The 27,349-nt window shown below is 33.5% G+C and overlaps 1 protein-coding gene across 5 annotated transcripts in view; it reads left to right on the top strand.

Moving 5' to 3' along the window:
- CNKSR2 (connector enhancer of kinase suppressor of Ras 2) overlaps nt 1-27,349 on the top strand; it is a 282,671-nt gene that overhangs the window by 159,488 nt on the left and 95,834 nt on the right. For 3 of the 5 annotated variants that reach the window (XM_082718290.1, XM_082718289.1, XM_082718293.1), the window contains exons 9-11: nt 3,193-3,339; nt 13,195-13,328; nt 18,256-18,467. In XM_082718290.1, the coding sequence (XP_082574416.1) occupies nt 3,193-3,339; nt 13,195-13,328; nt 18,256-18,467 (493 nt within the window). The remainder of the gene's footprint in view (nt 1-3,192; nt 3,340-13,194; nt 13,329-18,255; nt 18,468-27,349) is intronic. The other 2 variants (XM_082718292.1, XM_082718291.1) reach the window with 1 other exon arrangement.

The raw sequence follows: 27,349 nt of genomic DNA, 5'->3' as shown, positions 1-27,349 counted from the left end.
CAATATTTTTTTTTTGCTAATCCCCTGAAAGTATAATTAGCCAAGAAGATGTGGTTCCTCCATCACTAACTTTTACTCTTTTAAATATTGTTGTCTTTCTGGTTCTATACTTTTTGTGGAAATTGTCCCTATATAACAAGCAGTCCTCATTAAGTAACTCATAAAATTCTTGATTTTCTAAACGGAATATTACTATTCATGGACTAAGTCCATTTATTTTGTTCATTTTGTTGTTTACAAGAATAATGTGTTTATCACTAAAGTTCAGCAAATAGAAGTATAAAGAGGAAAATATAGACTATAGACCTTATTCCCCTTTAACATAAGCACTGCTCATGATGTTGCTTATCTCTATGTTTTCTATATTTATATAATTTTTTTTTACAAAGGTAGAGTTGAGTTACATTTGCTATTTTGGAACTTCCTTTTTTTCTACACAACAATTTTTATATCCCTTACTAATGGGCATTTACATAATGTACAATTCGGGGTTGGTTTAAACAGTACTGTGGCACATGTGTTGCACATTTATCTCTGCTTTTATCCAAATCATTTCCTTATGGGAGTGGAAGTAGAATTGGGGAATCAAAGGTGCATACTTTATATGGGTCTTCATGGATATTTGCTTACCTTTGTTTAAAATATTCCTGATGCTATGTCAGTCAGAGTGGGAAGGCTGATTGATAAATAGTAAAACTTGTGTTGAATTTAAGTATTGGGGCACTAAATTCTACACCTGAAACTAATATTACACTGTATGGTAACTAATCGGAACTTAAATAAAAACTTGGAAAAAAAAGAAAGAAAACTGAAGGAAATAGTGAAAGTATATACTTTTTTGCCATTAGATAACATTCAGCTATAAAATTAAAATCTAAACAAATTGCTGGCTTTCTCATCAAAAAACAATTCTACCTTTTCATGGAAAAACAATTCTATTTTGGGGGATTGTATATTCAAAAAGAGCACAAAGTATGAAAGAACAAGATGAATCAAATTGCAGCAAACATCATGCAGGAAAACACCATCTAGCCTTCGAAATTCTCAACTAGACACAGTGATCATAACAGAAAAAAATGGAAAGAAATTGATGGATAGAAATGTGTATTGCTGAGAATACATATGCTAAAAGAAAAAGATGACCATCATATTGACTATTTTAGTATAGTTAGTAATTATTTGAATAAATAAAATTAATGATAAAATGTGGTTATCCTTAATAAGTTGTTCATAAACTCTTCATATAAACAGCATGTTTTCTCCTCTAAACTTTGAACTCAAAAATCTGCTCACTTATTTTTTTGGCAAACAAAATGAACACTTGGATTTGAATTCACTTTGCTTTGACTCTTGGCTTGAAGAAATGACTGCAGAGATACTTTTTAGCTATCAGAGGATTCATACTCAATGTAGTACACCTTTGGGCACATAATAATCCTCACCAATATGTAATGGGAGACATTTGACCAGTTTCATTACTTTAGTTATCTGCATTAATGTGATTTAAAAAAAAAACTGGCAGCCTCTTATTTGTGTTAGGCAAGTATCACAATGATCATTTTGATTCATATCTGGGACCCCTCCCTGAGTTTTTTTTTTTTAAGATTTTATTTATTTGACAGACAGAGATCACAAGTAGGCAGAGAAAGAGGGGGAAGCAGGCTCCCTGCTGAGCAGAGAGCCCACGCGGGGCTCTATCCCAGGATCCTGAGATCATGACCTGAACCGAAGGCAGAGGCTTTAACCCACTGAGCCACCCAGGCACCCCCTGCCCCGAGTTTTTAAGCATTGTGCCATCTCACTTCTTTTCTGTCCTGACTTTTTCTCTTCACCATCACTCCTTTCAGCTGCAGTAGAGGTTGGGATTTAAACAAATGCTCATGCATTATGTAAGCCACTGTGTCCCATTATCCCACAGTGGCTGTAGTCCAGAGCACCTCTTCATTGTAGTCTCACGATCTGTGATTCTTTCAGTGGAAGTGCTTATTCTTTTCAGCTTGATCATTATCTTCCTGGCAAAAACGTGGCGAATAACAGACAAGGGTATCCATTCCCTTGCACTTGGGTGCCTAGGAAGAAACTAGATTACTGTTCAGACCACTTGTCAAATCCTGTTTGTAATCCAGGATAAATTTTGATCCAATGTATTTGTATGACATCCTGGAAAATTCTAATCCATTAGAGTAAAGGTTCCTCTCTCTTTTAAGTATGAAGTGTGTGTGTGTGTGTGTGTGTGTGTGTGCGCATGCGCGTGTGTGTGTGTGTTTTAAGTCTTAGAGTAATATCTATTTTTAATGTGCTTCAAAGCATAGAGGATTTCAGTTACCTGATTAACTGCATAACTAGTCCATCTTCAAGCAAACTAACAAATTTTTCTATGTTTAAAATCTTAAAAGGATGACAAGTGAAGTAATTTAACATGGAAAACAGTTAAGTCAAGTTTCAGGACATTTATTAAGTACTTGGATTTAATTATACATTATATTTTGAGGTGATACTCAAACAGAATGGCTTCATTAAATTCAGCACATTATATTTTAAGTTTATAGGGTCGTTTGGGACACATTTCCAATAGCATCTGCAGGGAGTAGTGTTATGTTGTCGTTTTTCTTCTATTCTTATAGCGTGGTGAAAGGTTAATTTTATTGATGCTATCTTCCATGCATCAGAATGTTGTCTTGCTTTGTCAGTACCAGCTATCAGTAGTTTAAAGTCAGTCTAATTTAGAGAGACTTATACCACATATCTCTAAAAGATGGTGATGAGAAAGCCTGTGATATAGCTTGTAAGCTCAGGACATTGCAAAATCCTTGTCTTCAAGCATGTGGATTTTTGAATTGTACTTGTGAACAGAGCTCGGATCTAGACCTTGCACAGCATTAATGATGACATAATTTCCTTAAACTCTAAATTACTCCATTGGCAGGATACAGTTTTAGTCTCTGCTTTGACATGGTAAATGTCCATTATGTTTATCTCATAATAATATGGACTCTAATGCAATAACATGGTTAATCAATTCAGAGATAAAATTTCTTTTTTGAGTATTTATCTCCTGAAAATTGATAGGATGGTACACCAATTATGTGATTTTCTTTTTTTTTTCTTTAACTAATCTTATTAAAGGGGGAGAACATTAAATCTTTGAATACTGTACCTCAATTTTATTGTAATGATTTTGCTGGTTACCAGGTGGGGTGGCAGTTGAAAAATTTGGTGAATGCACTACGAGAGGACCCGAGTGGTGTTATCTTAACTTTGAAAAAGCGACCTCAGAGCATGCTTACCTCAGCACCAGCTTTACTGAAAAATATGAGATGGAAGCCCCTTGCTCTGCAGGTAATGAAGCTTAATCATAAGTCATACACCATCATTTTAGCCATAGATTATCTCAGTAATGCTTCTTTATTGTGCCTCATCTCAGCAGCATATGGATTAATCTTGTATGCTTTTGAAAATTGGTTTGTGAAATTATCTCTTCACAGCTTATCCTAATAGTCTTAATTGTGATGAAATCTGTAAGTTACTATAACTAAAACCCAAATGATAAAGAACTCTGCCTTAATTTGTAAACATTTAAAGCATAATTTCAAAAAAAAACATAAGCAATTTCAAGCCAAAATATGGATAAAGATGAAAATGAGAGGTTGCATCTTGAGATGTAATCTTCTATTTAAAAGTTACACTCTCATACTTGGAGAAACTGGATGACAGTTTATAGACTTCTTTTAAATCAGTTCATAAGATAGTTATTTATAAACAGTAGGTAAAGAAAGTTTTATATAGTAATTAAAATATACCTACTGCATTCCCTCTGATCATTTTTTCTTTTCCACCCTGTCGGGTAGCAAAATAGGGAAATTATTGCATTAGAATTTCTGCATTTTTCTTCAGCATGAAACCACTCCAAAAAATTACTCTATGGATGTTGATAAATTGTATTCATTAAGAAGCATAGTTATATTGGAAGTAATAAGAATATGATTCTGATCAATGAATGACAAGGAAGTAATACATTTCTTTCCATTTCGGTCAATGTAATCTTCAAACGCATCATAAAAGAAATTTTTGTCTTTCCCAAAACCTGCATTTTTAAAATAGGAGAATATTACCTTTCTTAGAAGTGTAATTTTTTTTTAATTGCAATTTCTCACTGAACTAGAACATTGCCCTTTGTTCAGATTAAAAAGAAAAGCAATATATGTGAATGCCATTGTTGTCACTGCTATAAAAATTGTTATTTCTATATTAACACCTTATACCATTCTCAGATGTTTTTCCCCCTAAAATCTTAAATTCTCCATTACACATAAATGCCCTTATGGATTATAATTATTTGTCATTGTTTAAAACTTTACTACTTATTGACCTCAACGTTTCATTATATTTAAATAACATAAAAACATATAAAATGTTCTAACATTAAGGTCTTAAAATTTTAATGTTAATCTTTCATTTTTCAAATGAATATATGTAAACTGTATGAATATGTCCAAAAACATTTGAATTGCAGTATATGTCTATTATCAAATATTTTTAATGTCATTAAATTTTTAACTCAATGTTTCTTAACTCATTAAATCATAAATTAGCAGATCAGACTTTCCCATCACATCATTTTACTTTCTTGCTGTATTATAAGTTGCTTTGTTGTTCCACTCTGTAGTTTTCCTATTGACATGTCTTCCTCAAAGATCCTGAGAGGTGCAAACACTGAAGAAGAGTCCCACAGTTATAGCCATTAGGGTTTTTTTCTCTATATATGTGTACTTAAATTTAACAACTTCTCTCTAATCCCTTCTATTTCACCTCAAACACCAAAAAGACACTATTTTCATACTGATCCATGAACTGTGCTTGAGGAAATATCTCTAGGAAATACATTGATAATTTGGTCCCTTTTCAGATTCTTTTCCACAAGCACAAACTGGAGATTAAATTAATGACACTATCCAGTTAATCACTTTTATATAAAATGCTGAAATAATTGAAAGACCAACACTTCTTTTTTGCCACACATTTGGTGTATATATTCAAAGCTGGAGAAGAAAGACTTTGATTTTTTAAAATTATTTCACATCATGGTTTAATTATAATTATAATATGTTATTAGGATACTATTTTTAGGTCCATTGCTAACTGCCAAGAAATATGCCTCACCAGATCACTAATTATATTTATTCCTCATGCCTGTACAGTTACTCTGGATATATTTATAAATTTACTTTTTCAGATTGCTGAAATCAGAAAAAAGGAAATCAGCATTTCCATAAGTGCTTATATGTATCAACATTTTTGTAGATTTGTTATTTCAACTGAATTTAGTTCCACTGAAATGTATTGTCCAAGCTCGACTCCTTATAGATAAACAGTACTGTTGGGAAGGTGGGGAACTTGCTTTGAACTTCTTTAAAAACTGCTCCAGTGACTGACTTTTTACAGAGCAGAAGGAAGAGTATTGGTTTTAATTAAATACTTCCTAATGGTGTTAAAACAAGCTCTTGGTGGTAAGAACAGTGGATAAGTTCTCCAACCTACTATACTACCATCACCAAATATCCCTGAAATTTTGAAGACCTGAAATCGTACCATGACAGAGTTGTTTCCTGACTTTGCAGCTTTGGGCTACTCTAAAATACAGCGACACCAAAAGCATAATGGGAACTCTGGTCAGAATTTTTATAGAGTGTAAATTAACCAAAGATGAACAAAACCTGATGGTACCAGAATCTGTAGATTAAAGGTAGACTGCCTCCCAGGCGGGGGTGGGAAGCAAAAGAAATAATGAGATAAGAAGGTCTTACAGGCAGTTTTGGATTCCTTTGTGACTTTGCCAGAGGCCACACATTTTTCCTAGTGTCTAAGAAAGGACCTCAGATGTAAAATGCAATGCTTAATGCAGGAATAATCCTCTGTGTAGACCGAAGTACCAGTCTTACTGTATTCTTGCTTCTGGTATGTGTACAAACACATTGGAGCTAAAATGTCCATTAACTCAGTTAAATATAAATATTCAGTGTTCGCACCTGGAGAATTGAACCTTAGGTCATATTTTTGTCCAAACAGTCTACTAAGAAAGATTTAGATAGAGGTTACAAAAAGAAATAATTTATGGCGTTTATTTAATTCAACATGTCTATTTCAACTTCTTCTTCTCCACCAGGCTTAATTTACCTACTAACATTTTCAAATAAAATATGGCCAGGTTTGTGTATTTTGGAAGCCAGACACTAATACACACATCTTAAAAAAAGAAAAACTTTATTCTAACATGAGGAATAATTATTTTTTTAAACTAACAAGGAAATAATTTGTACCTACACAAATAAAATTCAACCTTGTCTACCCTAAGGTAGAAGACTGTGAAAGAATACCATATTTTCATGAAAGAAGTTTTATTTCTCAAAATATTTTGTAAGGGTAGTAACTTCTATTATTATTCAACTGCAATAATAAATTTGGATTTGGATTTTCTTGTGAAAATCATTCATGAAATTATAGCCAAATAAACAAAAGCATACAATTCAGCTTCATGCTCACAGAGCAATTTCATTAGTACATTTCATGAAATTTGGCAGTTCTTTTTTTAAAATTTCTGATTTCTCAAACATTTTGCAATAGAACTAAAAGACTTAGAGATATCTTAGTCAAATATTACAAACAAGATTTAATCTGGAGTTGAATTCTGTTGTCATCTGCACCATTTTTATAAATAGTAGAGTTGTTTTACATGAGATAGAATCTTTCATTCTGTGTGAGCAAACCAGGGATTTCCTGCTTTCCAAGAACTGTTTTAAAAAACGTGTTCTTAGTAGCATTTCTACTAATGCCCTGGATTTTGGTGACCTTAGTGATTACTTAGGTCAAGTTCTTCCAATTTAATGAAGAAAATCCCAGGAAATTCTGGATAAACTTCAAGGTGTATTTTTGGTGTTTGTGGTTTTAAGTTACTGTGAGTAGGTCACAAGCATGCGTGGGTGGTGTCATTTTTTCTTCTTAGAAGAGATGCATGGGACAATTAGCTGGACAATAGCAAGAATCTTGATTGAAATCATCACTGGGAATCAGCATTTTTTAAAAAAACATCAAAGAACCCAGCTTTTTTGGTGAGAATGCCTCTCAAATCATCACTATAATCAATGTTGGAATTCAACATACTGATATAGGTTTCATTAAACACATTCTTATATGAAATAACATCAAGCTGTATCATTAGAATTTTGTTCCTAAACTGCATTCTAATCCATAAATTTCTTATATCTGTGTGAGAGTTTCTTGCGTGGTTTTGTGCTTTTCATTTAAAATCTTACTGCTTAGCATTATCTTGATGCCATTTTTACAGGATATTTAACTTTGAGCAGAAAAAGAAATGGAAAGCAAATAGTCATAACAGTCGATTTTGTCTGTCAACTGGTATAACAACAGAACACTAACTGGTTACATCACATTTCAAATACACACAAATGTGAATGGTTAAAGTATTCTGTGAAAACCAAAACGTAAGAAATAATAAAATTTGTTTTAATATCAAAGTTATGGATCAGGGTGACCGAAAAAACCATTACTAACAAAAGTTATATTTCTGAGAGTTTTATTTTAAAAGCATGTTTTGAAGAGGAAGATAACCAATATTAAGTATGACACTAGAGAAGAAAGGAAATCTTAACTAAAAATGTAATTGTGCTGACTGAAAGGCAGAAACAATTATATGTTTTACATGCTCAAATTAGTAAATAGCTGCAAGCAGTTGTCACATCAAATTTTTGTTCAGCAGTGTTTAAGCAGATTAATTAAAGTATCTAAATCACAATTGTGTTTTTCAGCCAAATGCTTTCAAATGTTACACTGACTACAGATAATCACCTAAAATGCAAAAATTATTTTTCAGTTTCTTTATTCTTTAGTTTCTCATTCTTTAATTAATATTCTAAAAAATGATGTTTACTGTAACTTGAAAAAAATGGAAGTCCAGTTTTAATGTTGCAGTACTAACTATGCCAGTAAGACTGGACAACACAAGAATAAATATGCTCGTTTTAGTACAGTGTGCAAAATTTGATGACTCAGTGGATAAAGTCATTTTGTAGTGTGACTCTGATCTATATTTCTTGTATATCATGTAACTACATATTTTTATGCACATATATCTGTATTTTAAAACCTATACAGATATGGTTTCCTGATCAAATTAATGGTCAGAAAAACAATGTTTCTTTTCTTGGTGGTCTAACAGGAAAGGAAAGATTATATGCTTATAAAAGAAAACTCAAGTCTTTTGTACCTATGAATTTAGATTCTAGAAAAAGCTGTGAAAACATTGAGAGTGGGAGAATTTTGAATACATGATTTCCTTTGCCTAGGTTCTTTTCAAATAATTTAATACTCAAGAAAAGCTTTCCCAGGGAAAAGTATGCCCAATAATTTTCCAGATTAGATCTAACATTCTTGATATGGTCAAGAAACTTAAAAAATTGTATACAATGTCTTGCCTCCCAAAATCCAGCATACATTTTCTCTGGAGCATTTGTTTAGATGATTAAGAACAGAGTTCTAACATAAAACAACATTCTGGTACTTGTGTTGGGAATTATAATAAAAATGTGTTTGAATCGAGTAAGGACTTTGTGTTAATGTTCTATGCTAGAATAATGGGGTATTGTGATCCATCCAAGTCTGTGCTTATTCCCCAGAGCGACTAAAATAAATGGCCAGGTTTTATACTTTATGTAATCATTCGTATTTCAGTGGGTGTTTTCCCCCTGTAAGGCAAAACAAGCTCTTTGTGATCTTTGCATTCGTGAATTTTAGGACCACATAATGTATAACACACTGTTTTAATCTTTAATTTTGGGGTTGTCTTTTTGTCACTGGTGTCATTCAAGACTTTCTATAGCCCTATGAAAGCCAGCTCACTTACCAGACAGAGCGACAACTACATTTAAGATAAGCTTGCCAAGAGTTCTTAAAATGTAAAATGTTTCAAATAAAACCTCAATGTCAAATGTAGTTTCTTAAGTATGGAAGCTCTTTTCTCATAATCTTTAAGACCATAGAGGTTTCAGAGGTATACCTTCCAGATGTGCTCAGTTACCTTAAAAACGTTAGAAGTGGGAACATAAGGAAAAGACCTGAGCCATCAGAGGATTTAAAGTGAGATTTCAGTGATTCCTTACAAATGCTGAAAATCTTATTTTATAACAATAACAATCTTCCAATGCTGTTTAAACTGGAGGAGTAGGATATTATTACTGAAGTAATCACGCATGATTCACAGGAAGATTTGTGTAGTACCATATTGTAGGATACGATTTGAAAGTATTTATGTAGCTCAAACTGACAATATAGAAAAAATGTATGTGTATGTTTAACCTAGTAGGTTTCTAGTAATAGTCCTATTGACTGTAGTAAGTTATCATTAACTGACTTAAGGTTACCAATGTATATTTGAAGAGATGCATATGATCATTTTATTTAGAATCTGGATATTTTCAAAGATGCATTCCAGTGCCTGAGAAATCTATCAGAGTTGTTTTAGCAGAGCTTTATGTCAGTAGGACCATTTACATATGAAAACCAAATGTTATGATAAGGTCCTTCCAGGAAATAAACCTGTTTGCATAGAATCCAAAATGGATCCATATTGTACTTGATTGCATACTGTAGCATATTAAGTTATACAGAAGCTTCATGCTTATTTGAGTAACGAGAAGCAGTCTTAAAATAACCTTGTATTTAAATGATGATAATTCTTAATTCTCTTTCCATATTTTGCCGATATAAGAGAAAGTATCAAGGTGGCAAGAAGAAAATCAAAAAGTATTACCCTTATTTCTACATTTTTCTTTAAATTGGGACTTCTTCATAGTGCTGTAGTAACTACTTTCTATGTTATGAACAGATGATGGAAAGTAAATGTTGCCAAGATAGGAGCAGCTATCTTTCTGCATTATTATGCTAACTTATTTAGATATTTTTCTGAAACTAAGAAATATGCCTATTAAAATGTGAATTGGATGCTGAGAGAATTCCTTTTTTGATTCGAGAGAAGCCGTATGTGTCACTTTTTGTGTATTTTCACACACTTAAATGGTTATTGGTGGTGTTTGTAATTTTAATGCCACTTGTTACAACTAAGAATTTCTTGCTGGTGATTTCGGCTAATAATATCATTTATTCTGTGCTTGATTTAATCAAATTTTGCCTATCTTTCTAATGTTCTTTAACGTCTTTTTCATTCTTTTTAATTTTGTATTCAGTTCTTGTTCAAAGGTAGAAAAATTTTTAAAAGATTATAATTTTAAATTATCACAAAAACTTCTTTTGGGGTTAAGCAGCCTTTTCTATCTTCCCATGAAGTTTCTATTTTATCATATTTTATTTTTTCATTGCTTAATGTATAATTTTTTAAATAGGATTCTCAAGAAGAATGTTTACTTTTTAGTGTGGATTAGTTTAAGAAAAGTAATAGAATTAGTAGACAAAGTATAATGAATATATTTAATATTTACTGTGCGTTTTATTTGGTACAAAGCATACTGATTAGCCAGATGATATCTGCATGCAGCTGAAATGTTTCCTGTGATTTATCAGATAATACAATAACTAGCCAGTTGTTGTTAAGCAATAGGGTTGACTAATTTCTGTTTTCTCAAAAGAATAAGTTGTTTTTTTTCAGTCACTTCAATTCATTGAACCAGCTGGCACAGTCAAACCTGTTATTCATTTAAACATATTTTAGAGTCTTTTTCATCTACGTATTTACTAATTTAGCGCATCATGCTAACTGATACATTAATAGCAACTTCTTTCTGAAAATAGAAACTTAGAGAAAATAGCAATTTGAAGAACGCCGACATGGCTAATATTTAAGCTTACTGGAAGTGGAAAGACACATGCACCCTAAGGAATCCTAGTAATAATCCATGTAGAATGTTAGTAATGGTCCAGGCAGAATAAAAATTCTGTTGGTCCTTACCTCACACTTCATGGCTATTTAAAATATACCTGTAAGCACTGACTATTGTTTCTCTCTTTTCCTTCCATCCCTCCTTTCTTCCTTTTGGTTTAGGAAAGGAAGAGGTGGGCACTAACCAAAAAAGATTCTCTTTACTTCTATAAGTGGTAAAATAAAAGGATAGGTCTTCAGAATAGAGTGACCCTAAAACAAAAGAAAGAGAATAAAAATTTTTTAGATTATTTTTAATTGCTTATTTTTTTCAGAACTTGTTCTTTAGTTCACATGCAGTATTAGAATAATTTAAAATAAGAGATACTGGAGCATTTAAAAAGCATACTGAATATAAGTTTTTCTCTCACACTGTATGTTACAAAGTTTTGGAAAGTAATGTACTGCATAATGGATTTTTTAAATATTTCAATAATGATGAAAATTACTTATTTTTATGTCATCTGTATCTAGTACCAAGATGTCCTAACAAAGAGGAAAGCGATTATACAGTCACATCACAGTGATTATATATAGTATGTCTAAAGACTTGATCTAAAGAACCTATCATTCAGAGATGTGTTGTAGAGGCATGTAACACATCACTAGAAACAATACGCTTCATTTCCTCAGACTTCATGGTGTTCATCCATACAGATGGCTCTTGATTACCTACATAATCTCTTGATTTCCCATCGCCAAGATTTTTGTTACTAAAAGACACTTAATTTAACTGGACACTCTTTCAAAATCGGCATAGTTAAACAAAAGTTTACTGCACACTCATAATACTTCAAAATTTCTTAACATGTAAAGTTTTTGACTTCCTTTACATCATATGAGATAGAATATTGTAGAGTCCCAAAATAAATTATCAATTATTTCCCTTCTCTCTCTCTTTCTTTAATTTCTATTTCACATAGATTAAAACTTAGCCGTCATTTTGGCAGGATGTGTGATTTCAAGCTATTAAGGTGAGCTGTGTAATAAGGAAGGTCAAAACCCATGAATTTAGTCATAAACTATGTAGCCTACCCTAGTGGCCTACATTGTGCATTGTATTTATGCTTGGTTTTTTGAAAATTTTGTTTCTCTGTAAAAAAGCTTTGTCACAATATAAAATAGCTGTAATATGCCATTTTTTTTTTTTTGTCCAGCAATACATGTGAAAGTAATAGAACTGTGGGTCTATATAGATTGGCTAAAAGTGTTTTCATATTGGCTAAAATGGCAACATCTTATCATGTGAAGTTACAGTTCATTTTGTGATCATTACTTTTGTGTTTGCAATTGCACTAAAATCCTTATTTTTAATATGTTATTGTATACATAGCTAATCCATAAGATCTGTAAGATAAACATGAACATTTGTGAATTTTAGTCTCATTTTAGGATAGTTTTTCAAAGCAAAAGGTCATTCCAAATGCTTTGAAGCTTAAAATTGGGAGAGCTCTTAAGTTAATGCATTCTGGTGTATCGCTTTATTCAGTATATATGCTTTTTTAATTTTTAAAAAAGCATTTCATACTTAAATAGGCATGAAAATGTGACCTATAGAGGTGTATCTAAACGTTATTTTAAACCAATGCTAAATGTGCGTGCCTATGAAGGGTGGAATGATTGTGTTACATTAATCACCATACTTTTGAAGATGTACCATAAGATGACCTTGAGAAGACAGTTAGTTGTGTTTATCTTTATGAAAAAAGAAACTATTCTCTCATATTGGCCTTTCATCCTCTATTCTTGTAAACCTTTCTGAGAATCTGTGACATTCTGCTAACTTAGGAGTATAGTATATCTTTTGGGGGAAAAGATAAGAAGTATCTTTCTTGTGTATCAGTCAGGATGTGAGTGAACTAATTCTTTTGAAAGTTACTCTTTATTGTCTTCCCTTCAAAGGTGGGATTCCAACAAAGCAAATTTAATTTAAATAAGTTTCTGACTGTGAAATAAATCTTACCGTTATGAAACACTGCATGGTGCTTTTACTTTATAAATGGTTTTTACATGGTTATGCCATAGAGTAAGGTGAGTTGAGAACTAAGTGGGAACCTCTAAAGTAATAAATTAATTTGGTTTTGGAGATTGAAAGGAATATCTGTGTGCTAAATAAACTGCTTCTTGATTTCAGCCAAGTTCAAAAACTGCAAAAATAGATCATTTTAAAATGATAACTATGTGTCGTTGTTGTTGTTGTTTTGTGTGTTGTTTGTGTGTGTATGTATTTTCTTTTTCATTTTAACCAGCCTCTTATACCTAGAAGTCCCACAAGCAGCGTTGCCACGCCTTCCAGCACCATCAGTACACCAACCAAAAGAGACAGCTCTGCTCTCCAGGATCTCTACATCCCCCCTCCTCCTGCAGAACCATATATTCCCAGGTAAAAACCAGCTTCTGTCCAAAGACTAGCCTAACTATGTAAATTCTGATGTAAATTCTCAAGGAGCACCTTGAATGTTTTCTCAGATAGCAACTCTAAGCATATTCTGGAAAACTATTGCATTGTAGAGAATGCACTTTGCTTAATAATAGCAGTAATGGGCGCCTGGGTGGCTCAGTCGGTTAAGCGGCAGGGAGCCGCCTTCTCCCTCTCGCTCTGCCTGTTGCTTACCCTACTTGTGTGCCCTTTCTCTCTGTCAAATAAATAAATAAAACCTTTAAAAATAATAATAGTAGTAGTAGTAACAATAGCTAATCTGTATTAAACACTATGCATTAAGTATCTTGTAAACATTTTCTCATATAATAGGAAAGAGTAGGAAAGTAACAACAAATAACAATTGGGATTCTTTTAATAAGTAAGGAATAAGTGAGGGTTCTTGGCTAAGAAGACCCAGAAAATCTCAAGTTACTTTGAAGCATTCTATACTTTTTTTTCTAAAAGAGAAGTTTATAGATAACTTCTATGCCTTCTAATATGTGTGCAATGAGGGAGCTTTTTGGGGAGGGGGTAAATGATGAGAAGAGAGAGTATACTATCACCCCAATATTTCTGTATCTACAGTTTCTCCTTGATTAGTTCAATAATGTTTCTGTCAGAAAGTGGAAAGAATTTGCAAGAGAATGAGTTGCCTTTAGAGCCTATTTTCTAGATTTCTTGAGGCTATATCTCTGTTTCATTTCCAGATTCTATTTGAAATTCCTGGCAGGTGTGAAAGATTACAACTTTGTGCCATAATGCATTCTGTCCAAAGCATTCTGATATCCAGCCTTGTGGAATATAAAAATTATGGAAAGGGGCCAGCACTAAATGGGGATAATTAATACCAATCACAAAGAATTTGGTTCCATTTTTAAATTAGGTTTGCAGTCACTCTAAAACAGTAATTTAAGGTCTCCTATTTTCAAGCCACACTTCATATTAAATTTCTTCAGTATATAAAAGAACTGAAATACCTTTTTTAATTAATTTTCATTATTCTTTGGTGCACCTAATGTTTCAATTCTCTCAGATATGAGGGTACTGACATTTTACTATCTAAATGTTACATGACAGCATAGTGTGTCCGCAAATACTGTATTGTTGTCTAGTAATAAAACTGTAGTCCATTTTATAAACATTTTAGTTCTTAATTTTGAGAATTAAATGTAGCTGTGGGAACATGGTTTATAAGAAGACATAATTTACTAAGCTGGCTTTTCACAGATCTTTCTAATATGTAATTTACAGTCTTACGTTAAAGTTACAATCAGATGCACAGCTCCGTCTGATATCCTAGCCAAACGCAAGTGACATTTTAATTCTATTAAGATGGTGTCAGGCTTTGAATACTCTTGCATGAGGAACAATAAAAATGTGTGCTTCAAATAGTGACTCTTTAGTTTGTTTTCATTTTAATTGGAAAGACTTTTATTTCAATGCAAATGATTATTTAAGAAACCTTACCCCAACAGCTACATGTACAGATAAACATCAGAAGATTATTTTTATCAAATATCTGCAGTTTTTTAATCTTCTTTCCTTTTCTCTTGTGTAGGTAGGAACTTATTATAAAGAAAGTATTTCCTAGATAGAAACTGTTTAAAATGTACTTCAGGAGACAAAAGAATAAAATGATTGAGTTCTGTCCTCTGAGTATGGTGGAGATAGGATTATGGCAATGTGTGGAAGCCAATAAAAAGCTTGAACATACTATTTAAAAATACTAAAGATATTAGAAGTTGAAGTATCAACATGTTGATACTTGTTTTGTCAGTATTGTTTGAAAGCTTCATACTTTTCAGTAAACTTCATAATCGCTTTAATTATCCTACATATATTTTATTTAATGTAATCACTATTTCAGAATATGAAAATATTCTAGATATATTTTTAGTTAAATTATTAATTATCCAAGACACACAATCAATTGATATAACACAGTCAGAACAATCCATGCATTTGAGTTCCTTGTATATATAAATTATCTGCATTTTCAGGTTTGACTTGAAGTTACGGCATAGATACAGCCTTGACACTTTTTTCCCATTTTGCTGTTTTGATATTAAATGGGGCTTGCCTAATTTAACTCATCTGAATGTTTCTTTTTTCCTATATTAAAAAATTTTGTTTATGTAGGGGAGGCATATTAGTGTTGATTTGAATTGTAAATAATAAAAGCTTCCTCACCTTAAAACCAAAGAAACCCTTAAAAATGGCAGGGCTAATAGAGGGCACGGATTGCATGGAGCACTGGGTGTGGTGAAAAAATAATGAATACTGTTTTTCTGAAAATAAATAAATTGAAAAAAATTTTTTTAAATGGCGGGGCTAGTTGTCAGGTGGAAACGTTTTCATGGGCTTACAATTCTTTGAACACATTTATTCCAGAAGAAAATGTGGTTTAAAAAAAGTGCCTTTTCTCTAAAAGAGAAGACACTCATGTACGTGGAATGAGTAAAATTTGGTCAGTTTTTTATTATATGTCTTATGACTATATGTAGCTTCATTAAGCATTTACATAATTAACCAAATCTCTTTTTCCATGACAAAAATCAAGAATTTGTAGGTCTTTGCACAACTCTGAAGTTCAAGCATTAACTTCTCTCAGTTTTACTCTGAACCATTAAATATAAAGAAAATCCACTAAAGCAATATTCTACTTTACATCTATTTCCTTAAATCCTTTTCAGAGTAAAAGTGTAGGTTTATTATATACATAACATTAAGAAATTTTTTAAAAATTCTGTACAGCAGGACCAACTAATATGTTGAGTTGTTCAGAGACTCGTGATGTGAGTACATACATACACACATGCACACATAAAGAGATACGCACACAACTGCACACACACTTATACACAGAACACATATATCGGTTCATTCTACTGCAAAGATTGTGTTTCGTTTGTACATTTCTTAATTCAACTTTATTTGTATGCATTTCATATGGACATGTTTAATAAATCTTACTTGTTGGTATGAGGTGAGACCTCCTTTACTGTATCATTACAGAGTAAGTAATATCAGCCCTTGAAATTTTCTGCCATGGGGATGTCCGTATAAATAGAGCGTGGTGAATTAACTAGGGCTGAGTCACCCTCTGATCTTAGCTGCATTAACATTCATGTCACAGGCCTGATAGAAATGTTTTCCCATTTACAGATAGGCAAAACCCTACTCCAGTGCCATGAGTTCGTTAGGGCTGTTTTAAAGCTAATTGCAGTGTCAATTTCTTTTTGGTAGAGGACTAACAGTAACAAAAAGCACCAGGCAATTTGTTCAGGAAAAGTTTTTAGCTTGCTGAAAATGAAATTCTGCCTGGATTTTATATTTGTTTTCTTCACGTTGCCTGAGAACTAGCTGTCCAGTTGCAATCTAGCAATAGGCAATATTTTTAATTTAAACAATAAAAGAGTGAATAGCAATGTAAATGGCGGTCTTCACTCGTGATGTGTTAAATACATGAGACAGCTTGCTGATTCAATCAGTCTTGAGAATATTATTTACTACTTTCAATATATTTCAAATACTAGGAATGTAGCTCTCTTCATTTGGACAGACCTAATCTAGACATTTGCATACACCTACAAAAGCATAGTATGCCCTCGTATGGAAGTATAGAAGTATAATCTTGCTGAACTGTAATTCATATCTTAGAATTGATTTATAAGCTCATCACCATTTTATAAGACATATTGTCAATTAAAATTGTGTTCTTTTTATCTGTCTCGTTATAATTTAGCTAAGCTGTTGATTTAAGTTTTCAGTCTTAGCACTTAACATAAAATTAAATTTTTCTCTGGTTTGATAGCATTCATGACACTGAGGGTAGAACTGGAAGCAATTAAGAACTAGGAGGAAATAAAATTAATGATCTGCAAGGGAAGAAACATTGCATTTACAATCATAGTCGTGTTCTAGAAGACAGGCTTTTCTAACAAAGACTTCATAGCTGTCATAGTGAAACACATCATAAAATAAACAAGGTTCAATTTAACCCATCCTAAGTGGAGTATTTCTACCAAAATTCCACTCATTAGGGGCCCAATTGCCTGGGCTGTGTAAATTAATACTCTATGTGAGTAACAATTTTAGGGATCCCATAAATGATTAGACTTTTCTTTTTTAGAATCCTATAGAAAATCAATTTGCCATCATCTTAAATTCCATATTTTGTCAGGTTTCTCTGTGTTCTCTCCACAAGAAGTGTTGCTGATTTGCAATGAAATTTTGAATTTTCCATTTAGAATTAGTTCTATGAATGTGTATTTTTGATATTAAATAAGATACATAGATTTTAGATGTTGAAAGTCATTCTATTCAATAAGGTTTATTTTAAATTAATAACAAGCTGTTTGAAATTCTTATGATGCCAGTTCACAGAATGCTAATTTGGTTCTTAAGGCTGCAAATGTCCTTACAAAGGTGGTAGTTCTTAAACACATCCTTGTTTTTAAGCAGTGCAAATACTACTGTACATCAGTTAGTTAAACTGGCACAAGAAAGCTATATTGGTAGCATTGTTAAACTTATACCTACTATCTTGAGCACCAAAAGTAATTTATGTGCTGACATGATTTCCTTTGTATGACATAGCACAGTGAAAATGAACTAGAGCAGGAGTTAGAAGATCCAGGATTCATGTCCAGCATTGTCATTTATTAGCTGTGTGACCTTTAGGCAAGTTATTTAACCTCTCTGATCCTCAGCATTTATTTTCCTGCAGTATAGGGATAGTTAAAAATTACACTTTAAGCCTCAAAGAAAGTTTTAAAAAATCAGAAGATATATTGTATGAGAAGGATATTATAAACTGTTTTAGACCCTCTCTGCCATTTTACCACCCTAACACTTTCCTACATCCTTCTCCTTTACTTTTCTTTAGGGATGAAAAAGGAAACCTTCCTTGTGAAGACCTTAGAGGACATATGGTTGGCAAGCCAGTGCATAAGGGATCTGAATCACCGAATTCATTTCTGGATCAGGAATATAGAAAGAGGTTTAATATTGTTGAGGAAGATACTGTCTTATATTGCTATGAATATGAAAAAGGAAGATCAAGTAGTCAAGGAAGACGAGAAAGCACCCCGACTTATGGTAAGAGTTCTTTTCTTACATTGACAGGAGAACATGTCTCACATGAGAACCTCTATTTCTTTTCATAGACTTTGGGGCTATGAAATTTCTTGATTTACTTGATAGCTTTTGAATCTTTATAATTGATCTGTGTCTGTCATGTGCTTCTAAGTGGAATCTCAACAGTGTAAGTGTGATATTAAAAATTATTCAAAATTTTCCAAAGATAGGTAAGAACAGTAGGTAGCATTTTAACTCATTAATGACTTAAGGACACCTTGAACACATGTAATTTTTGTTATGTCAGATATCGCCAAATTGGAATAATTCAATTTTCCTTTTTTTAAAAGACGAATGCTCCTATTAACTTGACTTATATAAAATTGACTCCTTATTCCTCAGGGATTAAAAAAAATCTTTAGATAAACTTTCTGGGGAAAAATCTCACCACAGTTTTTGTGTTTTTTTAAGAAGTTGGAAAATTTGAGTGGAAGTTGATTCTAAATAGGAAACACACACTGTATTTAAGTCAGAGATGACCTTAGAGTTACCAAATCCCTAGGATTTTTCATCTTTGACTTCTGTTTTTCTGTGCATGACCCAAGACCAAGAGACCAAGAAAGTAATGCAGTCACATGTACTTTAAATTGATACATTGTATGTGAAAGATTTGCCTATGAATTTGCCTAAAGTTAAAGTAGTAAAGCTATTATCCTACCACAAGAGTGAAAGGATTTAATTGAAACTCTGTGCTCCTCCTTTTCCAGTTTTCAAACTGATCATTTTTAGTGAGGAGCATAGAAAATGGGAAAGACAGTATTCTTGCTGATTAGTACAGATGATCAGCTGGAGCTACGTAGGACAGTTGTGTTTAGGGGTTTTTTCCTCTTGCCCTCCTTACTTGTCCACTATGGCCATATGTCTCCCTCCTGTGGTTCCAAATGATTGGTCATCATTTACCTTACTTACTACATGTGCCTGATTTCCTTACAGCTCTTTAGTAATAATTATGTATGAGAAGTTTTGCCCCAAATGGTCCTAAACAATAGGAACCATACTTACCTTGTATTATTCTCTGTCCATGTGCTTTTTTAAATCATAATAAGTAATGATTTTCTGAACATAGCTCCTCATACTATTCTGTGGGTACTTTTCTTAAACTGTCATAATTGGAAGGTATTTGCACCCTCACTTTTCTCCCCTATTATATTGTAAACTTCTGCAGTACAGAGCAATATAGAAGCCTATTATCTGTGTTATCCTTACCCTTGCTTTATCACATAAGATCTTTATTTTTATTCATTCATTCCACAAGTACTTATTGACTACCTGTTATTGGATAGACAAAAATGTATATCAAGTCTTTTTTTATCTCTTAGAATTATTTTGGCTCTCTTCTACTTATTTTGAAGTAGATAAGAATTTTTAAGGGAAAATTCTAGTCACCAGATGAAGTTGATTGCTGATAGCTTTATAAAAAAATGTTACTAATTCTCACTTGAATGGCTTTGATTGTTAGTCTCTTCAGACTGCAGTTTTAAATCACCTAGTGTCATCATGTTCCACAGATCCTCTCTCTCCCAATAAAACAAAATGCTGTTTAAGTTTTAGAAAATTAAGATATCCTATAGATATATATTTTGTAAAGATTGATTTATTTTAGATAGAGGGAGAGAGAGCACAGAGGGGAGGGGAAGAGGGAGAGGAAGGAAGAGTCTCAAGTAGACTCTGCTCCAAGCAGGGAGCCTGACATAGGGCAGGGCTCAATCTCCTGACCCTGAAATCATGACCTAAGCTGAAACCAATAGTCAGTCACTTTATCCACTGTGCCATCCAGGTCCCCAATATGATGGATTTTTATAAACAACTTGGAAGAAAAGAAATATATATGTATGTGTGCTTAAAAAGGGGGTAGGAGGTTTTTTAAAAATAAAGTTATTTTACTTTTGATCCCGGAAGTTCTTTTGTTTTTTTTTTTAACTTTTGAACATGGAATATAATCTGAACCTTCAGTGGAAATACTTACAGATGCTTCAGTGAAGATTTTCTAGAAGTTTAATGTATTAAAACCTTTTTAAAATCAGATCATAAGTAATCAATTCTGCCTGTCTCACACACGAATTTGTGTCCTTAATTTTCTCAAAGATTAATTCATTTCTAAATTCATTCAGCAAATATTTGTTGTGTACATAAAATCACCCAGTCACTGGGGGTTCAAAGGTGAATAAAACATAAATTTTCCCTGGAAGGCAGTCATAACCTAGAGGGAAGAAACAAATAAGGAGATGCATTGTAATAACTTTAGGTAAGTAGGAATATGTGAACAAAGTAGTACACTAGCCTAGTTGCTGAAGCCCCAGAGTCTTCCCAGGAAGTCACATACCTAAAAGTCGCATTTGTGCTGAGTTTTAAGTAAGTAGTCATCTTCTAGGGTTTCTAAATGTTAGTTATCCCACCAAATACCTGATAATTTCTCAAACCTCAGTCTGAGATCTGAGGATTTGTATAAATCTTTCATCCCAGAACCTAACGGTCCCAATATAAATTATTTCAAAACTTGATAAGCAATTATCGATTACTTCTTTATTTAATCTATAAAGCATTCCCATTTCATAGACTCCCAAGTGTGACATTATTTCCCTATATTTAAAAAATAATGATAATAGGGGTGAGTGGGTGCCTTAGGCATTTAAGCGTCTGACTCTTGGTTTCAGCGCAGGTCATGATCTCAGGATCCTGGGATCAAGCCCTGAATCAGGCTTCACGCTCAGCGGGGAGTCTGTTTCTCCCTTTCTCTCTGTCCCATTCCTTCCTCTTGCTTGCTCACTCTCCCTCTCTCTCTCTCAAATAAATAAATCTCTAAATAAATAAAGAGAAAAAATATATAATTCTGTTGAAATATATTACAAAAAACCTGAAGTACAAAAATGTTCATGTTTCATATTTTCTGGAAATGACAATAATTTAACATTTTAATCCTTGTGTGATGCCTTGAAATGTAATGAGGAAGTTATTTGGGCTTACAGTAGTCAACTTACTTCTTAGTCACAAATACCCTTATCTTATATAGGAGCTTAGCCGTCATTCTCTCCTATTAACTCCCCAGATTACATGTTTGTTCCAAGAGGTTTAAAGTTAAGATTATAAGAGTATAGATAGGATTTTGAAAAGCAAAGGAGAAACATGATTCAGTACTTTTTATGTGTTTTTGGTTAAATGTGTATATTCTTGTCATATTACCCTAGTACATTCATATTTTAAAGTTAGATATATAAAACAAGAATATTTAGGGAAGCTCTGCTTTTGGACACAGTGACAAAGAAACACACATGTAAAGAAAAATACCTGAAAATATCCTAACTGTGGACTTTAAAATATATATTTTTAGGCAAGTTTATCATTTTATATCATAGACCCACTAGTTGTTGCTAAGAGTAAGTTAAAAGAACTATTATTTACCCTAAACTATCAGACAAGTATAATATTGATAGACAACAGATGGCCCTTCTAGAAATGTCAGTAATGCCTGTGAGCTTTTATATATGCCAGGCACTGTGCTAAGCATTTCAAAGGCATTGACCCATTTAAAATGAAGCAGTTGCTACTAGAATCCTACTGATAGATTAAATAATTTACCCAACTTACCCAACTAGTAAGTAGTAGAGCTGAGATTAAGTACCCAAGAGCTGAGATTAAGTACCCATGCATATTTGGGACTCTACCAGTGGTACTAGCTAGCTAGATGTGATTAAAGTAATTTGCTAAATTGTAGAGAAATAATTTCCAGACATTGAATTTCCTTCCAAATTCAAGCATTTGATTTCAAGTAAGCAGAAATAGGTCTGATTCTGTATGGTCTCATATGTGTTGTTTTATATTTATAGGCGTTAGAGTAAATATGTTTTTACATAAACATGGCCCTGACAGACCTTAGGAAAAGGTAGCTGAATTGAAGGGTAAAATTAGCAACAATGTGTTATGTCCTTTTTAAATCCGAGAACATAAAATGGGTTCTACTTTCTTAAAAAGATAGATGAGAATAATTTCTGGAAACACGGAGTGGGGGAAGCAGCCTATATCAGTGGTTACTAGCACTGTGGCATCAGCCCTACTTGGTAATCCTGTCTTTTATCTAATTACTCTAGTGTGAGCTCAGAGATGTTGGTCTCAATTTTCTCCTTTGTTAAATGAAGATGATAGTACCTGTCTCATAGACTTTTTGTGAGAATTTCATGACAATGCATTGTAAGTTGCCTGGAAAGTGTCCAGCATATGTAGTTTCATTGTTGCCACTGTTGCATAGAAACTTCAGTGCTGCTAAGAGAATACATGTTAAGTATTCTCACCTCACAGAAAAAAAGATAACTCTGTGAGGTGATGAATGTGTTAAAATAGATTGATTGTAGTCATAGTTTCATAATTCTCCGTATATCAAATCATCACGTTGTACAAGTTAAATAAACAATTTTTATTTATACCTCAATACAGCCTGGGGGGGGGGGACCAAAAGAACTTAAATATCTCAATACATAAATAATAATAATAGTATCAGCCACTTTAAACTCTTAGAAGAATTAGATGGGGTGAATTAACAGTGCAGTTTTTAAGTAAGTAACTTTAATGTAAACGTTAGAATGGGGAAAAGAGGACAGCATTAAATCCCTTAAACTATCTGGTCTCATCAGCTCATGCTTCAAAGGTAAAGGTTTGAATTTGATGAGATCAGTTGCTTGGCAACTTTTCAGAATGATAATGTGCCCCATCAGCTTTCCTTTTTGCTGTTCACAGACTCTTTGCTCTTGCCTTTCCATCATACCACATTTCCACGCATAGAAACCGGCTAAAAGGTAGATACAGATAACTGAGTCCCTTTATGGCTGTGGAGTGGTCATATTTTATAAGAATAGGAAGAACACATATTTTCTTATAATAATGTCACATAATAGTAGTGGTTTGAAGGAATCTAGACTTTTCTGATTTATTGAGAATCCAGGACCTCACAAAAAACACAGGAATGAGTACAGAGCTGTTATTTTAGAAACGTTCCTCATCAATGTTATTTTCACACATTGTGCACTGAGGAAAATTAATTTCTATAACATTATAACTGAATATTTTCCACTCGAGTAGTTGGGACAAGAGAAAACTACCATGTGCCATTTATCCACATGAACAGCTAATGGCTTGAAATGACTTAAACCAACATGGTGAAGAACCTATGGGCAGTGACACTATGAACTGTTCTGTTGGTGTGAGGAGAGGAAATGATCCATGGGGTTCCAGAGTCTCTTATCATACTTCAACATTGTCTTTGTCTTACAACGTCATTCTACCTTTTAGTCAGCTAAATTATAATTAACAGCACTGTTTAAAACTTTTCTTTTTTTTTTAAGATTTTATTTATTTATTCGACAGAGAGAGGCAGGCAGAGAGAGAGAGGACGAAGCAGGCTCCCCACCAAGGAAAGAGCCCGATGCAGGGCTTGATCCCAGAACCCTGGGATCATGACCTGAGCTGAAGGCAGAGGCTTTAACCCTCTGAGCCACCCAGGCGCCCCTGTTTAAAACTTTTCTTAAAGGATTACATACACACAATACATTCATACTTCTTTATTTCTGAATATAAGCCTTCTCTCTTTCCTGTGATTTTTAAAATATAAATTGTCTAACTAATCAGGTTAAAGTTCAGCTGTCACCCATCACCTATGCTAGAAAAAAAAAAAGAAATTGTGATTCTAACCACAGAAAATATCTTTGTTCAAGTAAAATGTACCACTTCTAAAGAACTAACCATAGAAATAGAAATGAGTGAATCAAAAATGTAGAAATATGAGATGTATACTATACCCACAGGAATTGTTATTCCTTTGGACTTACTTAATACAGTTCATAAAGACTGCATGTTGATTAGCTTCACAAAATAATTTTGAACATCAGGCTGATGGTGATAAGGGACCAAGTAATGGATAGAAAAGTAGTTCAGCAATTGTTTTGAGAGAAATGGAAACGTGTCTGCTCCTAATGTAAGGATCAGAATAACCAGTGAGAGAAGGTACTTTTTCCTAATTTGTGCAATTTTACTGATAGAACTAGCAGAGCATGAATTTAAAGTCAGATAGATCAGAACTTGGTATCACAGGTTGGCCTTTAAAACTGATTGACCTTGAACTTGAGCCTTACATCAATATGTGTTTGCTTCCTTATCTGTAAAATGAGATGGCAGGATTACTTGTGGTGTTTTTATGAGGGTTAAATGAGATAATGTATGTCTAGTACTTGGTACTATTCTTGCTGCATGGAAAATGCTCAAGAAATAGTGCCTAAATGGCATAATGAATTGTTCCTTCTCATAAATGAAAATGTTCCAAAGATTGTCAAGTGCCTATAGATCAAATTAACAATCCATCCTCTCCCTGTGAAGGGATTTAATAAAGGACAAAAGGGCTGGAAATATTCCCTTTGTTTGGTCTCTTTCCCTACCCACTAACCAGCCATTTAAATCATAACAATTAAAAGAAATATGAACAGATTCGGTATGTTTGTTTTGGTTTGGTTTTGAAAAGCAGAAGGAAGAACATTCAAATTGGTAGTATACTAAAAACTGCCCTGATCCAAATCTTCTTTTAAGTTCCGTTATGGAAACCAGTAGCTCATACTCTGGGCAGAAAGGTCTAAATAAAACCTCACAGCATCAGAATTCTCAGAATGGTTCAGACCCCACACCTTTTTAAAGTTTAATTGCTAGGGAGGAAAAGGAGAGCAAAAATAATATATAAAATAAATAAAATAGTTGGAGACTTCCAAAAAATGAAACCAGGCAAGAAAACAATCAGCTTGAACAAATTAAAGTGCTAGATAATGAATAAAATAGTAAGATGAAGAAAAAGGAACTCTTTTTTTTTAGTTTTTATTTATTTATTTATCTTAATTTTATTTTATTTTTTTTAATGTTCCAAGATTCATTGTTTATGCACCACACCCAGGGCTCCATGCAATATGTGTCCTCCTTAATACCCACCACCAGGCTCACCCATTCCCTCACCCCCTCTCCTCTAAATTCCAGAGTATCAATATGTGGGTAGAATGGAAAAATCAGCAAACCAAGTGAACAAAACTGATACAACTGCCTGAGGGAAAAAAGTAACTCTTAAAATGAATTCATCAACAGAAAAATATGAACTAGGTGAAATAGTGCTTCCCTTAAAGACAGAATGGGAAGCCAAGAATAGAAAGAGCCTACCTAACTCAGGGATTCTCAGCTGGGGTCAGTATTGCCCTCCAGGGTACATTTGTAATTTTGCGGGGTAGGGGGGGGGTGTTTGTAGTTGTTGTAACTGCGGGTGGAAAGGTACTGGCATGTAGTGGGTAGAGGCCCAGAATACTAGTACACATCCTACAAAGAGCAGGACAGATCTCAGCAATAAAGAATGATCCAGTCCACAATGTCAAGAATGCTGCTTTTGAGAAACCCTTAGCTAACTTAAGAAGAATCAGCTACAGACAGATTTAGTACAGAAGCAGATATGTATGACTAGAAAATCAAAGAGCCCTTGTATGATGCAGGGCCAATTGCTTTTTTAAAAAAAATTCAAAGAATCTCTGAAATTATTGCCCTGAGAAGAGACTTACATCTACTCACCATTAATATAGTCTCTGGGCAAAAGTAATATAATGTTGTGAGTGTCTGGGATGACCTATCCTACTCTACAATAGAAAATCCAATTGTGACATTCCCTGGAGCAGGAGGGGACCCATATTCCCTCGTTGAAATCAAAACGCATTTTATCCTATGGGGGGGGAAAACTGTAGTAAATGGTAGCTAGGTAAAATTTAAGAGTGGTTAGTGTTAGCTTTCACATCACAGTGTGGATTAAGGATCCATCATTTCCCCAAATATGTCCTTCAGATCTCTAGTTCTGAAAGAGAATGTTTGCAAAACAATGAAGTTTTCTGGTTAAATATGACTGGAGACCTCTGAGTATTTTATCCCTTTCTTGGCAATTAATAAGTGCGTGTAAGCATACTTAAAGGCTTTGAAGGTCTTCTTGAATTTAGGTTGCTTATTGTTTCCCTAATGTATTTGTACATTGAATCTTTTTTTGTTTTGGTCACAAAATACTTACTAACCTCCCAATGGAAGGTTTGATGGAATACATTTTGGGCAATGCTAAAATAATGGACTTTGGTAGCTCCTCTTAAAGACCAATGATAAAAATTCCTTTATGTTTTAACTTACACACATCTGACTTAATAGGTAAGGATTTGGAAAGACCTCCATTCTTTTTGGGGGTTGGGGATGGGGAATCTGAAGCAGGCTCCATGCCCAGCACAGAGCCCTACATGAGGCTCATTCTCACAACCCTGAGATCTTGACTGGAGCCGAAATCAAGAGCCCGGTGGGTGTTTAACTGATTGAGTCACCCAAGTGCCCCTGGAAAAGCCTCTGCTCTTAAGTCAAAGTCTACCCCAGCAAACGGTGTATTGAATGTCATCTTCAGTTTTATCTTGCAGAAGAGCCATTTTCTAGAGTAAATTTTATATGTCCAAACTCAAATAATAAATTATTACTTGTCCAAACTCAAGTAGTAAATACTAACTGGAAAGATCAGTGCATGGTGTTCTGTACTCCAGGTTCCTTGTAGAATTACTGGTATCGCTGCAAAACAGTTTGCCAGAAATCATGGAGGATATAGATCCTTTGGGCAGGAGAGAGGGGAGGAGGTAGAAAATGTCAAGTGTTATGTCGGATCTTGTTAAATAAGAGATAACTAAAAATTGTACGTTGGTTACCTTAAAGACTGGAGACATTAGAGCAAATAATTAAGGCAATACAGAGCATTTAAAAGTATACATATGAAAACCCAACATTCTTTTGTAAGTCTCTCAGCTTACAAGTTGACACGT

This window comes from Mustela nivalis, assembly GCF_964662115.1.
Source record: "Mustela nivalis genome assembly, chromosome: X".
NCBI lineage: Eukaryota > Metazoa > Chordata > Mammalia > Carnivora > Mustelidae > Mustela > Mustela nivalis.
The sequence above is the reverse complement of the archived record's forward strand: the minus strand, read 5'-3'. Positions and strand labels throughout refer to the sequence as shown.